Source organism: Bos indicus x Bos taurus, chromosome 3 (genome assembly GCF_003369695.1).
Source record: "Bos indicus x Bos taurus breed Angus x Brahman F1 hybrid chromosome 3, Bos_hybrid_MaternalHap_v2.0, whole genome shotgun sequence".
NCBI classification, from domain to species: Eukaryota; Metazoa; Chordata; class Mammalia; order Artiodactyla; family Bovidae; genus Bos; species Bos indicus x Bos taurus.
The window spans coordinates 114,701,799-114,716,936 of NC_040078.1; the positions used below are offsets into that span (position 1 = coordinate 114,701,799).

The following is a 15,138-nucleotide window of genomic DNA, read 5'->3' on the forward strand; positions in this document are numbered from 1 at the left end:
CATAATGTATAGTAATATATAGTAATAGTATGAAAAGTGAAAGTCGCTCAGTCATGTCCAACTCTTTGTGACCCCATGGACTATATAGTCCATGAAATTCTCCAGGCCAGAATATTGAAGTGGGCAGCCATTCCCTTCTCCAGGGGATCTTCCCGACCCAGGGATTAAACCCAGGTCTCCCACATTGCAGGCGGATTCTTTACCAGCTGAGCCACCAGGGATGTCCTAGGAATAGTATAACAGATGGTAAAATACAGTGTTGATGAACCTTGGTGAACTCACTGCCAAGCAGATCAGAGCATCAGGTCATTTACCCCCACATTATTATTATTATTATTTGAATAAAGCAAGGACTAATTCACGGGGCATGGCTCTTGACCTTGGGCCTCTTGAATCGGAGGCTCCTCCAGGAGAGAGGCGCAGAACTCCTCTGCTGGTTGCAGGGCTGAGGCCAGCCCCTGAGTCATCTGGAACTCGCAGGGCCGTGGGGAGGAGGGTGGAGCCCTAGGAGGGTGGGGAGAGAGAAGACAGTTTCCCGGAGACACAGGGGAGGGCAGCGAGCGGGCTCCAGGGGCAGAAGGTGCAATGGACACGCAGGGTGGGCGGACGAGTGGTCCCGGTTCACGCGGGGTGGAGGTGAGTAAACCCGGATGCCCAGGTGAGCCCAGGGGAGCTGCACGGCGGTGGGGCTCTGAGTACCAGGGCGGGGAGTCCACCTTTGATGGTTTAAAAGCAGCAAACCACACCCAGCGGGGTGCGGGTGGGGCGGTTTGAGCTGGAGGGACCTTTGAGAAAATTAAGGGCATGGGCTTCCCTGGTGGCTCAGAGGGTCAAGAATCCCCTCATAATGCAGGAGAGCTGGGTCCAATTCCTGGATCGGGAAGATCCTCTGGAGAAAGGGCATGGCAACCCACTCCAGTATTCTTGCCTGGAGAATCACACTGACAGAGGAGCCTGGCAGGCTACAGTCCATGGGGTCGCAAAGAGTGGGACACAACCGAGCTCATTTCCATTTCATTTCATTTTCATGGATTGGACCAGGGCAGTAATCGGGGGTCTGACAGCCAGGAGCAATAAAGTGAGCTCTAGTGTCAGCCAGCCGGGAAGCAGGGAGCGCTTTTTGCAGCCGCACCTCCTGGAGCCCTCCCGGCTGGGCGGGGCAGTGGGGTCCCTCCAGGCATCTCTGGAGGAGGAGTTACAGAGCCTCACCGTGAACCCTCACCCTGGCGGTGTCAGGTCGGGAGGAGCACACCCAACAGGCGTGGCCCGGCCTGGCTCTTTCTCTGCTGTGAAGTAACATCCCCGAGGGGAAGGCTAGTGTCTGGGGTGGATGTCAGGCCTGCCCTGAGGAAAGTAGCCGTTCCAGGCTTTCCACGGGGCATTGAGCAGCACGGACCAAAGGGCCCCGGTCCCAAGGAAGGGTGTGAATGACCGCGTTCATGCTCCTGTGAATGAGGCTCCCGGTCGTTGGGGAATCAGACCTCAGTCCTCAGCTCCGGCTGGTAAGTGGCGGCGACGTCAGGACCACAGTTGGTGGCTTCCAGGTTCCTTGCACGGCAGCCTCAGAGAGGGGTGTCTGTGCTTTACAAGGACCACAGATCTCTTACTGTAACTGCCAGCACGCTTTCTGCCTGCACTGGCTCAGGGTCACGGTTGTATCTGCCATCGATAACACAACAGAAATGGGAATCAGTCTCCCCAGCTCCCAGCGGTGTTCTGTGGTTTGTTCTTCTGCCCACCCTGAGGCCCTGGTTCCCCATCAACTGCCTTCTTGGCAGCGGCAGGGGCGGCGGGAATCCGATCGCTCTTAAATCTCTGCTTTTCTTGGCTGCTCCCACGAAGCCGTCTGTGTCCTATCTTGGGCCTCAGCTGACTTTTTGGCCACCAGTCTCCCGGCCCTGCGTAAAAGCCCATCCAGACTTCATCCAGCTCCTCTGTCGAGGACATGGGCGTCTGTGCAGAGTTCTGAGGGGGTGGGGCTTGCCTGATATCCCCTCTCCGTTGCCAATTCCACTTGCGTCTGTCCCTGGCTTCTCCTAAACTGTGTCAGTAGTCTTGAAAGACAAAACAGCATTGGTGCTTCCAGTGGTGTCATCAGCAGCCAAAGTCATCTTTCTGAATCAGAAAGCTTCGGTGGCTCTCCCGTGGCGTCCAGGGCCGAGACTGGCCCCTGCCCCGCCTCTCCTGCGGTGCTCAACCACCGTGCCCCCCAGACTCACAGGCCCTGCTCTGCCTGGCACTGATTCCTCGCACTTTATAACCCTGGGCCCCTTTCCCTGCTCTGGGCGGCCGGCCCGCCTCTGGGGACCCTCACTGGTCTCGCAGGCCCTGGGGTCCTCGGGAGCAGTAAGGCTTCATGACTGAGCCCATCCTCACTTTTATTTATTCCCTCCGCTAGATGCTTCCCCAGATGTGAGCGGCAGCTCAGTGATACTTAAAAAGTGAGTAAAGGGGAGGCAGGGAGTGGGGGCAGCTCCTCTTGCATCTTGATCTCTCAAAGCTTGGTCAGGGTGAACTGCCCTGGGGAGCCCCAGGGATCCTGTTTCCGTGAGCACACTGCTGCTGGGGTTCCTGAGTCCTGACCGGGAGCCTGTGGGTCAGGGGGGAGTTGGACTGGGGGGTGTGGGGCAGGAAGTGCATCCGACTATGAGCATGACCCCGAGCACCGTCCCTGTGCTGGTGAGTCCTGGGAGCAACCTGGCCTGGAGGGGAGGGCTGGCAGGTTCCACAGCTGATGGCATCTCCTGGCTTTAACCAACCCCCACCTCCTTTCCCTGTTGCTGCCTCCCCAAGAGGCCGGAAATCCCAGGTAGAAATTGTCCTTAGTTTGAAAAAAGCCCACCTGTCAAAAGCAGGTTATGGGCGCAGAACCATCACAGAGTTCTTCCTGCACCGATCTGCCCGCCCACAAATCCCATTTCATCCTCTGCGTTGATTCCCTCCAGGAAATGAGGCTTCGACTTTTGGATCCGAAATGTTTTCACATCCTCTCTTCTCAGGGCCCTAGGCTGCCTGGTCGGGCCAGAGCCTCTGGCCTGGTCACCAGTCATCTGGTCCGGCTCCGATGGCCTCTGCACAGTCATGTGGCCGCCGTGGCTGATGGGGAAGTGGGGCTGTGTCCCCACCTGGAGGGTGGGCTCTGGGTTGGGGGCAGGGAATCCCGGGACTGGCTTCAGGCCCTCCTGCTTGCAGTCCAGGTCCCTGCCACTGTCCTCTCTCCTGGAGGCCCAGCTCAGTTCTCTGCAGAGAGGAACCCGGGCGTGGGGCAGGGGGGTCTGAGCACCTGGTCAGTCATAACCTCACAGGGAAGGAATGGAAGTCATGTGGGAGCCACTCGATCGGGGAAACCATCCAGGTGCTTCACCCCATCATCCTTCAAATATCTGGCATGCCTGTGAGTGCGTGTGTGTGTGTGTGTGTTTGTGTGTGTGTGTGTGTGATGGGGCAACTCCAGATGGGCTGCAGGACTCCAGGATGGGAGACGGGTGGGAGGGACCACAGTCTGGGCTCAGGTTGGGCCTGCTTTTAGGGAAAGTGTCCTCCAAGGGAGCCTGCCACTCCTGACCTGCCCCTTGTGCACATGCGTGCCCCACCCCCAGATCTTGGGTTAAGGGCCCCATTCCTGGCTGTCTTCCCGCTGTGTCCTCACCTCACCTGGCAGGCAGCAGAGAGAGAGGCAAGCTCTCTGGGGTCTCCTCCTGTAAGGGCACTGATGCCACCCGCTTCATCTAACCTCACCCCACCCCTTCCTCATCTCCAGATATCCCTGCAGGGTGTCAGAGCTCTGACAAAGGAGATGCATTCGGCCCACAGCCAGCCTTCTCCCCAGGGTGCTCAGGTGCAGGAATGTGGCATCCTTTGAGACAGACGGCCCAAACTCTGCCCTTGAGCCACTGCCCGCGGGTCACTCAGAGCCAGGACTGGGGCTGCTGATGGGGGCTATGGAGGCCGAGGCGGGGGAGGGGGGGGGTCCAGGAGTCACGGGGTCCGGCCCCTCGTTCTCAGCACCTTCCCGTTGTTATTATCTCTCTCTCCTTCAGACAAATCAGGATGGTGCTCTCACTGTCCCATGTTACCAACATGAAAGCGAACCTCATGTAAGGTGCTCAATACAGGCTCCTCCCAGCAGACAGCACGCATGCAATCTGGGTCTGCCTGCTGCACACACAGCCTGGGGCGGGCTCCGTCCTGCCCACTCTGCACAGGGCGTCCATCCCTGCACAGGGCGGTGCTGGGGCTCCAGGTCTCGCTCATGAGTAAAGGTGATCCTCCTGCATTAAAACGATGCATCTCCTACTGTCTGTGGATGGAACAATCCAGGAACAGGGGCCCTGCGGCCAGGGTTCATGAACCCGGCTCTACTGGGTGAAATTCGCTTGCCCTCAGTTGCCCGCTGAGCTGAGTGCTATGGTCACCTGTGGCCAGGTGGAGCAACGTCGGCCCAGGTCTGCTCTGGGAAAGCGTGTGACCTTCCCTGCTCTGAAATTGACTCCTGGATGGTCCTTTCCTGTCCGTTGGCCCTGGTGAGGGGTCTGCTCACAGTCAGTTACCTTGTTCATCTCCAACCACTACCCCCTCCCCTGCCACACACACACACACATACACATACCTGGGTGCCCCTTCCCAGGAAAACCGAGGCTTCAGAAGGGAAGCTGTGTTCTTTCCCACAAAATCTTCCTCTCCCGGTGTGCTATCAGCACGGTGACTCAGTGAATGTACCGAATTCCGTCTGCAGAAGTCACATGAGAACACCTTGCATGCACAGGTGGTCACGTGTGTGTTGTGTTTATTCGGGGGTCCAGGGAGGATCTAGGGGAGTGTGTGGGCAGGGAGCAGGCCCTTCACACCCACTGCAGAGATGCAAAGCACGGCCCGCCCCGGGCTGGAGTCAAGGGGACCAGCCACTTTCTGTACACACTGAGCTCTAGTCCCCCTTCTCCGAGCCCTGGAACTAGCAGCGGGACAGATGCTGTTTTGTCCTCCTCTTTGGCTATAATGAATGGGTTGGCCAGGTGCTCGAGCAGATTTCACAAACCTCATTATGACCCCCCAGCAAGAGGGGGTGCACACAGCAGGCCAGGGAACACTGCTGGGACTGTGTGCACCCAGAGACCCATGAGACAGGCATAAGAGGGGCAGAGAAGCTGGAGCCTGAGCCCTGCTATGTGCTCTTGGGCCAGGAAAAATGGCACGGCCTCTGGAAGAGCGAGGATTCCCTCTTGCCGTTGATTTTCTCTTTAACCCGTGTCTTTTCACTTGCTCCAAGGAAATTTCTCTTTTTCTTCCACCCCTCACAGGAAGAAGCACATTGCCAAGCTGATGCCGTCGTGCAGCATGGTTGCCTGAGACAGCAGCTTCCGCACTCACTGGAATAACTGGAGGGAGAAATATGAAACCTTAGCCCATCCGCCCGGGGAAAAGCGTTTCAGGATGGCGGCTCAGCGCATCCGGGCTGCCAACTCCAGCGGCCTCCCGCGGTGCAAGTCCGAGGGGACCCTGATTGACCTCAGCGAAGGGTTTTCAGAATCGAGCTTTAATGATGTCAAAGGTGAGCTCCCGGGAACAGCACTGGCTTAGGGAGAAAACGCAGCATACGAGCGCTCAAGACCCAGAGACTCTCCTACTTATAGGCTGCCAGGTTTCACATTCAGATAACTGAATCTGAGCTGCCTAAACTTCGTCAGGTTATAAATTCAGCCCTGCAACGGCAGCCTCGTGTTTGGTTTGGTTTTGATGTGTGGGGAGGTTGTTTTGAATTTTCCCCTTAGTAATGAAACAGCTTCTTAACGAAGAATATTCTTTCTCTTTGTGTGAGTTTTGATGACATTAAGACAAGAGCGTGGTGGAACACAGAACCAGGGGAAGGAGAGTGTGGTGAGCCAAGGAGGTCCTGAGAGCCATTGGGGAAGGGAAGGGTGGTCTGGGACAGGGGTCAGCATGCCTTCTCTGCAGGAGGCCACAGGGTAAGTACTCGAATCCTTGCAGGCCACATGGCCTCTGTCACAGCTGTTCGGCTCTGCGATTGGGCCGAGAAAGCAGTCACAGAAGAGAGTAAACAAGTAGGCATAGCTGTGTTCCAACAAAACTTGATGAAAACCACCACCTGGATCACAAAACAGCTGACAAACCCAGGGGCCAGAGTTTGCCCACCCCTGGTTTAGAGGTGGATGATAGTGAAGTCGCTCAGTCGTGTCCAACCCTTTGCGACCCCATGGACAGTAGCCAACCAAGCTCCTCCGTCCATGGGATTTTCCAGGCAAGAATACTGGAGTGGGTTGCCATTTCCTTCTCCAGGGGATCTTCCTGACCCAGGGATCGAAACCGGGTCTCCCGCATTGTAGGCATACGCTTTACCATCTGAGCCACCAGGGAAGGTTTAGAGGTGAACCCAGGGTTTAATCACTGAGTCTGGGTTTTCCTAACAGCTCCATAAAACTGGGCTGGTGGTGAAGTCTATTCTTAGACACTAAAGAGGATGCTGGTGGGTCATTTTTCTCCTAGAGTTCATCCTGCCCTCATTAGCCATCATGGTGTGTCTCCTGTGAGGTTCCTGGCATCTTACATTTCGTCATCATCATCACCACCATCATCAGTCGACTCTGCCGGTGAATTCTGTTGAAATGATCCACTGTGCTGCCTACAGACAGCTCAACAGCAAAAGCTTTCTCTGTACCTTTATGTCGTTAGTCCCTGGCACAAAGTCAGTGCTAAATAAATATTTCTTGAGCTAAACTGCTCTCTCCCAGATAAAATCATGACACTTCACCCTGATGTAGTAAACATATGTGCACGTTTCTGCCTTTTCTCTTCCGTTAATCCTCAACTTCTGCCTCTTCCTGTCTGTGCTTTATTCTTGTGGTATATTCCTGAGTATCGCTTTAAATTTTCTTCTAAAGAAAAGACTAGCCAAGGAATCATGCGTGTGTGCTAAGTCGCTTCATTTGTGTCTGACTCTTTGCAACCCTATGGACTGTAGCCTGCCAGGCTCCTCTGTCCATGGGATTCTCCAAGCAAGAATACTGGAGTGGGTTGCCTTGTCCTTCTCCAGGGGATCTTCCTGACCCAAGGACTGAACCCACATCTGTTACATCTCCTGAAGTGAAGCCCCAAGGAATCAGGAAAGTGAAAGAAAGTGAAGTCGCTCAGTCGTGTCCGACTCTTTGCGACCCCATGGACTGTAACCTACCAGGCTCCTCTGTCCATGGGATTTTCCAGGCAATAGTACTGGAGTGGATTGCCATTTCTTTCTCCAGGGGATCTTCCCAACCCAGGGATTGGACCTGGGTCTCCCGCATTGTAGACAGACACTTAACCATCTGAGCCACCAGGGAAGTCAGGAGGCTTTATTAATAAGAGCAGCGGACCTATTGGGTGTTGCTATAAATAATCGAACCATTTATTTTTTGTAGTCAGGTACTGGGCACTGTTTTCCTTATAACCCAGCTACTCACAGTTGAAGCGGGAAACTGGGAACTTAAGTTATGGGGTTTGGGCTGGGGATGTTGAAATGTGGGGCAGAGAGCGGAACGTTGAAAGATGATGACGCTGATCCTAAAAGAATGCTGCAGCTGGGAAGGAAGGCAGGCGAGACAGCCAGGGCTGTGAGGCAGGGCCGGTTAGCTTAGGGCGATGGAGTGGGGAGAGACCCCTGGACCACACTCCGGAGGGGGCGACCTGTGGCCCAGGCAGCATTTCAGCCCAGCAGCTCCCTGCACATCCTGATGATAAAGCCAGCTTCAAGGTGGGGTCTTATTTCAGGCAAAATATCCAGCGCAATGTCTTCCACACCTGATAAATGTTTTTCCTATATAAGAACCAAGGCAGAAGGGTAGGAAATGTATTATTCAGTAAGTTGAACCTCCTGACACCCGGGGATATTTTTTTGTATTAAAAATCAAGGTACCTGTGAATCTGGGCAGCACTCTCCAGAATTCATTAAGATGGAATTCGATAGGGATTTTCCTGCATCGGACTTAATGGAAGTCCCAGCCTCTTGTCCCCAGGTGTCAGTAGCACTCGACTGATAAAGAGGCAGGTCTTAGAAGGGAGCTCACCCCGCGGTCCACCTCCACAGGGTCCCGACTGGAAGGGGTGCGGTCTCCCATCAAATGAGCCTCATCCTTAAGTGAAGTCTGTAGCCACTCCTCTCCTAAGAAGAAAGCTTGGAATATTAAGTAAAACCATTTTATTCTTCATTTGCACTGATACATTTTCTCAGGCTACATCCTGCTTAATAGCTTTGGTTTTTAATTTAAAAAAATATTACTGTAAGGGAATTATTCTGGAGGAATGTAATAGGGATATAACTTTTGAGGAAGTCTAACAAGATTTTAATAGCCGGCCAGCTTTCTTTAATTATCATTTGGTTTTAATTTTTATGTGACACTTTCATGAGACGTGTCAAGGAAACAAAAAATTGTTTGTATTCCTGGAGCCTGTGACTGGAAAAAAAAGTAGGAGGGAAGATCTTATGCTATCCATGGACCTCAGCTGACCCAGCTCCCTTCTTCACACCCCACCCCCCCAAAGCTGTTATCTTGGCTTGGCTGTTTTTATTCACTCCCTCCTTTCTGTCTTAATTGATTTCTCTCCGGTGTGATTTTACAGAAAAAGGGCAAAGCCAGGGAATACTAACTTTGACTTCGGCCAACACCTTGTTTCAATAACGTGGATGTTGCTTCTCTGCTGTAAGCAACTTGCTGTGAGCAAGACGTACCCTAACAGAGCAAACAGCCTAGTGGGGCAGTGGAACCCTCCGCCGCAAAACCAAAATAAATATGTAAGGACATTTTGTATCAGTTAACGATAAATGCTATGGAGAAAAATTAACTTAGAAGGGGGCTCGAGGAGGAGGGGGCTTTATTTATTTTTATTGGGTATAGCTGATTGACAATGTGATAGTTCCAGGTGAACAGTGAAGGGACTCAGCCAGACACATACGTGCATCCACTCTGCCCTGAACTCCCCTCCTGTCCAGGCTGCCACATAACATGGAGCAGAGTTCTCTGTGCTATACAGTAGGTCCTTGCTGGTTATCCATTTTAAGCATAGCAACAGGGACGTGTCCATCCCAAACTCCCTATCCCTTCCCTGCAGTAACCATAAGTTCGTTGGTTTTGTGAGTCCTTTGCTTGGACTAAGTATCATTATATTCATCACTTCATCAGCATCATCTCATTTAATCCCCACCAGAGCCCACTGAGGATAGATGGTTTATCCATCATGAACAATCGCAGACTCCAGAGATCCCACAGCAGCTCAAGTGAAAGAAGTTGCTCAGTCGTAATCCGACTCTTTGTGACCTCCTGGACTACACAGTCGATGGAATTCTCCAGGCCAGAATACTGGAGTGTGTAGCCGTTCCCCTCTCCAGGGGATCTTCCCAACCCAGGGAGCGAACCCAGGTGTCCCTCATTGCAGGTGGATTCTCTTACCAGCTGAGCCACCAGGGAAGCCCTAAGGGTATAGATTAAAAGTCCAGATCTCATGATCCCAGAGCCAGATTTTCTCTGACACCCCAGACTTGGTGGTAGGTGACAGCCTCCCCAAGGCCCAGGTACACACCCTGCCAAGCATATCTCTGTAATTTAGTTAGTGTAAATAAATAGAAACTTCCTACCTTATTTCCTGAGACTTTGCTGTAGAAATACAATATACTTTATTATCATTTCCTTTATACAATTTATTATTATTTCCTTTAGGAAAGGGAAATGGGCAGGTGAGTTTTTTTTGCAGGAGGGCCGATTTGATAGACTAGTTTATCTGTTGACTTAGTCATACATTAGACAAGATGAAAGTGTAATTCCACTAAAAATGTCCTTTCTTTGCTTGTTCATTTAAGACAACTAAGAACATTTGCTTTCATTTTTCCGTAACAGGAAGGCAGCAAACTCTGTAAAACAAGGCACAGCTGGGCTAAGAAGGGGGCCAATATATGGGGTTATTTCCATCAGAAAGAAATGTCTTCATCCTCTTAACCCTAATCCTCTACGTATATGTACTTGGTCACCTATGGGAGGTTTTTAATTATCCGTTATTTTTCAAAACACATCCTACTTGTTTAGATGACTTTTTTCTCTGCTGTTCTAATTGCTGTCTACATTGGTAACACATAGTTGGACACCAAGAGCCATAAATTAGCTTAAGTCCGCTGTTTAAAGTGTTGGCATTTTTTCAGATTGCTTCAAGAGTTGTTCAAAAGAACGTGAATTATGACTGAACCTCAACCTTTAATTTTCAGGGGATAAGAGAGAAATGATTTCATGGTGTTCTTCTGAACGATTGTTTAAAAGAGGCTGAAAGAGACCCGACTCAAAAATCTTATTTCATATAAATAGTTTGATGAAAAATGGGTTCAACTTGGGAACCAGGAAACGGGTCTGATTATCAAGGGTACGTTCCCCTCGGTGTATGTATTTCATTCTGAAGGGAGAGAGTGGAATTGGTTCTTAGACACAGAGATTTCTGCTGGAGGGCTTTTCTGGTCTTTGGTTACATGCATTGGGTCATTTAACACTGTTTTTCTAAATCACTTTCAACTTCTCTTTTGACCTAGCAGCAGTCCCAATAAGTTAGTTAAATCAAGAAAAGTCCAGTTAAAAGGAGATGTTTAAAACCCCAGTTGTTGCTGTTCAGTCAGTAAGTCCTGTCTGACTCTTTGTGACCCCGTGGACTGCAGCACTGCAGGCTTCTCTGTCCTTCACCATCTCCCGGAGTTTGCTCAAACTCATGTCCATTGAGTCTGTGATGCCGTCCAACCATCTTATTGTCTGCCGCCTCCTTCTCCTCCTGCCTTCAGACTTTCCCAGCATCAGGGTCTTTTCCAATGAGTCATCTTTTTGCATCAGGGGGCCAAAGTATTTTTGTAACTTCAGCTTCAGCATCAGTCCTTCCAAAGAATATTCAGGGTTGATCTCCTTTAGGACTGACTGGTTTGATCTCCTTGCAGTCCCAGGGACTCTCAAGAGTCTTCTCCAGTACCACAGTTCAAAAGTATCAATACTTCGGCACTCAGCCTTCTTTATGGTAAAACCCGGGACATCTGATAATTCTATCATGCTGATTTGTGTTTCTGTGGATGGTGGAGAGGCTTTCTACCTGACTTAGACATTGATTGGGATGTGATGGAATTTGGGGAGAATTCAGCCAGGTGAATCAGACCCCAGATTTCACTGATTGGTTTCTGTCAGTTATGCCTGGCTTGTTGTCTCCATGTCGGGGGTGATGGTTTCCCAGGCCTCTTTTCTCCATGGCTTGGGACAACATTCTGCCTCTTCTTGGGAGCCCACCCTCACCTCCTGTTCTTTGTTTTGCACAGTGCCTTCTCCCAGTGCCTTGCTCGTCGACAATCCCACACCCTTTGGAAACGCAAAGGAGGTGATTGCAATCAAGGACTACTGCCCAACCAACTTCACCACCCTCAAGTTCTCCAAGGGCGACCACCTGTATGTCCTGGACACCTCGGGCGGGGAGTGGTGGTATGCCCACAACACCACGGAGATGGGCTACATCCCCTCCTCCTACGTGCAGCCCTTAAACTACCGGAACTCCACCCTCAGCGACAGCGGGATGATCGACAATCTTCCAGACAGCCCGGACGAAGTCGCCAAGGAGCTCGATTTGCTCGGGGGATGGACGGATGCCAAGAAGGAATCCAGCAAACCCTACAGTAATAATCCTTTCTGGAACGGGGTCCAGACGAACCCGTTTCTTAATGGGAATGTCCCAGCGATGCCCAGCGTGGACGAGCTGATGCCCAGAAGCGCCGTGGACTTGCTCCTCTTCGACACAGGGACATCCTCCTTCACCGAGTCCAGCTCGGCGACCACCAACAGCACCGGCAACATCTTCGACGAGCTGCCGGCCGCCGGCCGCCTCCCCACGGAGCCACCCGTCAAGAGGGACAACCCTTTCTTCCGAAGCAAGCGTTCCTACAGCCTCTCGGAGCTCTCTGTGCTCCAGGCCAAGTCTGACGCGCCCGCGTCATCGGGGTTTTTCACGGGCTTGAAATCGCCTGCCCCCGAGCAGTTCCAGAGCCGCGAGGACTTCCGGGCTGCCTGGCTGAGCCACCGGAAGCTGGCCCGGTCTTGCCACGACCTGGACCTGCTGGGCCAGAGCCCTGGGTGGGGCCAGACCCAGGCGGTGGAGACGAACATCGTGTGCAAGCTGGACAGCTCGGGGGGCGCCGTGCAGCTCCCCGACGCCAACATCAGCATCCACGTGCCCGAGGGCCACGTGGCTCCCGGGGAGATGCAGCAGATCTCCATGAAGGCTCTGCTGGATCCCCCGCTGGAGCTCAACAGCGACCGGTGCAGCTCCATCAGCCCAGTGCTGGAGGTGAAGCTGAGCACCCTGGAGGTGAAGACCCACCTCATCCTGGAGATGAAGGTATCAGCCGAGGTGAAGAGTGACATTTTCAGCAAAAGCACGGTGGGCCTCCAGTGCCTGAGGAGCGACTCCAAAGAGGGGCCCTACGTCCCCATCCCTCTCGCCTACAGCTACGGGGACACAGTCCAGGTCCAGCTGGACAACCTGGAGCCCTGTATGTACCTGGCCATCGTTGCCCACGGCCCGAACATCCTCTACCCTTCCACGGTCTGGGACTTCATCAATAAAAAAGTCACCGTGGGTCTCTACGGCCCCAAACACATCCACCCGTCCTTCAAGACAGTGGTGACCATTTTCGGGCATGACTGCGCCCCAAAGACCCTCCTGGTCAGCGAGGTCACCCGCCAGGCCCCTACCCCAGCCCCAGTGGCCCTGCAGCTCTGGGGCAAGCACCAGTTCGTTCTGTCCAGACCCCAGGATCTCCAAGTCTGTGTGTTTTCCAACATGACCAACTACGAGGTCAAAGCCAGTGAGCAGGCCAAGGCCGTGAGAGGGTTCCAGGTGAAGCTGGGCAAGGTCAGCCGCCTCATCTTCCCCATCACTTGCCAGAACCCCAGCGAGCTCTCTGACTTCACCCTGCGGGTTCAGGTGAAAGATGACCAGGAGGCCATCCTCACCCAGTTTTGCGTGCAGACCCCCCAGCCGCCCCCCAAAAGCGCCATCAAGCCATCCGGGCAGAGACGCTTCCTCAAGAAGAACGAGGTGGGGAAGATTATCCTGTCCCCGCTGGCCGCCACCACCAAGTACCCGACGTTTCAGGACCGCCCCGTGTCCAGCCTCAAGTTCGGCAAGTTACTCAAGACAGTGGTGCGGCAGAGCAAGAACCACTACCTGCTGGAGTACAAGAAGGGCGACGCCATCGCCCTGCTCAGCGAGGAGAAGATCCGGCTCAAGGGGCAGCTGTGGACGAAGGAGTGGTACATCGGCTACCACCAGGGCAGGGTGGGCCTGGTGCACGCCAAGAACGTGCTGGTGGTGGGCAAGGCGCGGCCCAGCCTGCTCGCGGGGCCCGAGCTGAGCACGTCGGTGCTGCTGGAGCAGATCCTGCGGCCCTGCAAGTTCCTCACCTACATCTACGCCTCCGTCCGCACGCTGCTTATGGAGAACGTCAGCAGCTGGCGCTCCTTCGCTGACGCGCTGGGCTACGGGGACCTGCCGCTCACCTTCTTCTGCCGGGCCGAGCTGGACAGCGAGCCTGAGCGGGTAGCGTCCGTCCTGGAGAAGCTGAAGGAAGACTGCAATAACACGGACAACAAAGACCGGAAGTCCTTCCAGAAGGAGCTCATGATGGTGAGTGGCCGGTGGGCGCGGCTTCGCGGGGGCTGGGGGCCCAGCCTGGCCTTAGAGCCTTGGCATGCGCGCGCACGGGCGTGGTCTCCTCAGTCGGTGGGCCCGGCGTCTGGGGCCCCTCTCTGCTCCCGGACACTCACATGCACCTGGGGACAGGCATTTATGTGGGCCTCGGGGAGGGGAGCCCCAAGCAGCTCAGCACCACCAGGGCGTGAGGGCCGTTCAGGGCTCCTCCCGCTGAATTTGTGAGCTCGGAGGTCCAGAATGCATCTCCCCCTGCCGGCTGCGGGGGTTGGGGCACAAGGGGGCCCTGTGTCCACCCGCTCCTGTTTAGATCTCCTGGGAGGAGATCCATCCTTTCATCAGATCCAGTGGGACCTGTGACGTGAAGGTTTGGTGAACCACTGTCTGACTTGATCACAATGTGAATTTTTCTCTCTGGGCCTTACCTGAAGGTTCTGCCCTCCTCAGTATCATTTCCTCTTCCTCCTTTTTGCTTCTGTTTGATTTGGGGTGACGTTGTGGTTGTTATTGTTGTTGTTCAGTGGTTGTCACGTCCAACTGTCTGCCACTCCCATGGACTGCAGCACCCCAGGCTTCCTCGTTCTTCACTATCTCCCGGAGCTTGCTCAAACTCATGCCCATCGAGTCGATGATGCCATCCAACCATCTCATCCTCTGTCGTCCCGTTCTTCTCCTGCCCTTAATCTTTCCTAGCATCAGGGTCTTTTCCAGTGAGCCGGCTCTTCACATCAGGTGGCCAAAGTATTCTTGGGGCTTCAACATCAGTCCTTCCAGTGAACGTTCAGGGTTGATTTCCTTCAGGAAACAAGTGAGGACCGCCTCTGTTTTGCCAGCACAGCTGGGAACTGGAATCCTAAGTAAAGAGGGGGGCGGTTAGAGCCCCCCCTGCTGGTTAGAGCTTATAAACCAACCGGAAAGCACCTTCCTTACCCATTCACAGCTTCCAACAGGCCCGGGCTCTGCACTGGTCACTCTAACTGCCGGTGCAGTTACCTGGGAGAAGCTTGATGCCTTCTGGGCATCGCTGATTGAATTAATGCCAGTAGACATTCTGTTGATTCTTTGTGTAACAGAAGCCGACTCAGTTCCCTTGCCCGTCCCCCGATACAAACATGCCACTGGTTTTTGTTCCCGTGGGAAGCCCGTGACTCGGTCATAGCCTTTTTTCCCCCTCGTTCTGCCCATTCCACTCAGCCCTTTTCACCTCCTAAGCCCTGTAAGGTATGACTCCCAGCGCCCCTGCATTTCTGCCACCTCAACTCCCCTCCTTCCCCCAGCACCTGCCATTCTGAGTGTGTGCCTGTTGGAATGGATGGGCCCGGCCTGTTTGTGTGGGTGTGAGGGTGTGTGCGTGGATGGAAGTGTTGCATTCACATCCCGTGCTGCCCTCTGGGGCTGGGGGACGCAGAAGGGGTACGTCCTCGGGGGCATGGCCCC

General features: G+C 53.7%; 1 protein-coding gene across 2 annotated transcripts in view; it reads left to right on the forward strand.

Moving 5' to 3' along the window:
* The window catches only part of SH3BP4 (SH3 domain binding protein 4), a 98,424-nt gene that overhangs the window by 71,204 nt on the left and 12,082 nt on the right, over positions 1–15,138 (forward strand). For both annotated transcript variants that reach the window (XM_027537976.1, XM_027537977.1), the window contains exons 3-4: positions 5,298–5,548; positions 11,318–13,677. In XM_027537976.1, coding sequence (XP_027393777.1) covers positions 5,431–5,548; positions 11,318–13,677 — 2,478 coding nt within the window. In that variant the 5' untranslated portion in view covers positions 5,298–5,430. The remainder of the gene's footprint in view (positions 1–5,297; positions 5,549–11,317; positions 13,678–15,138) is intronic.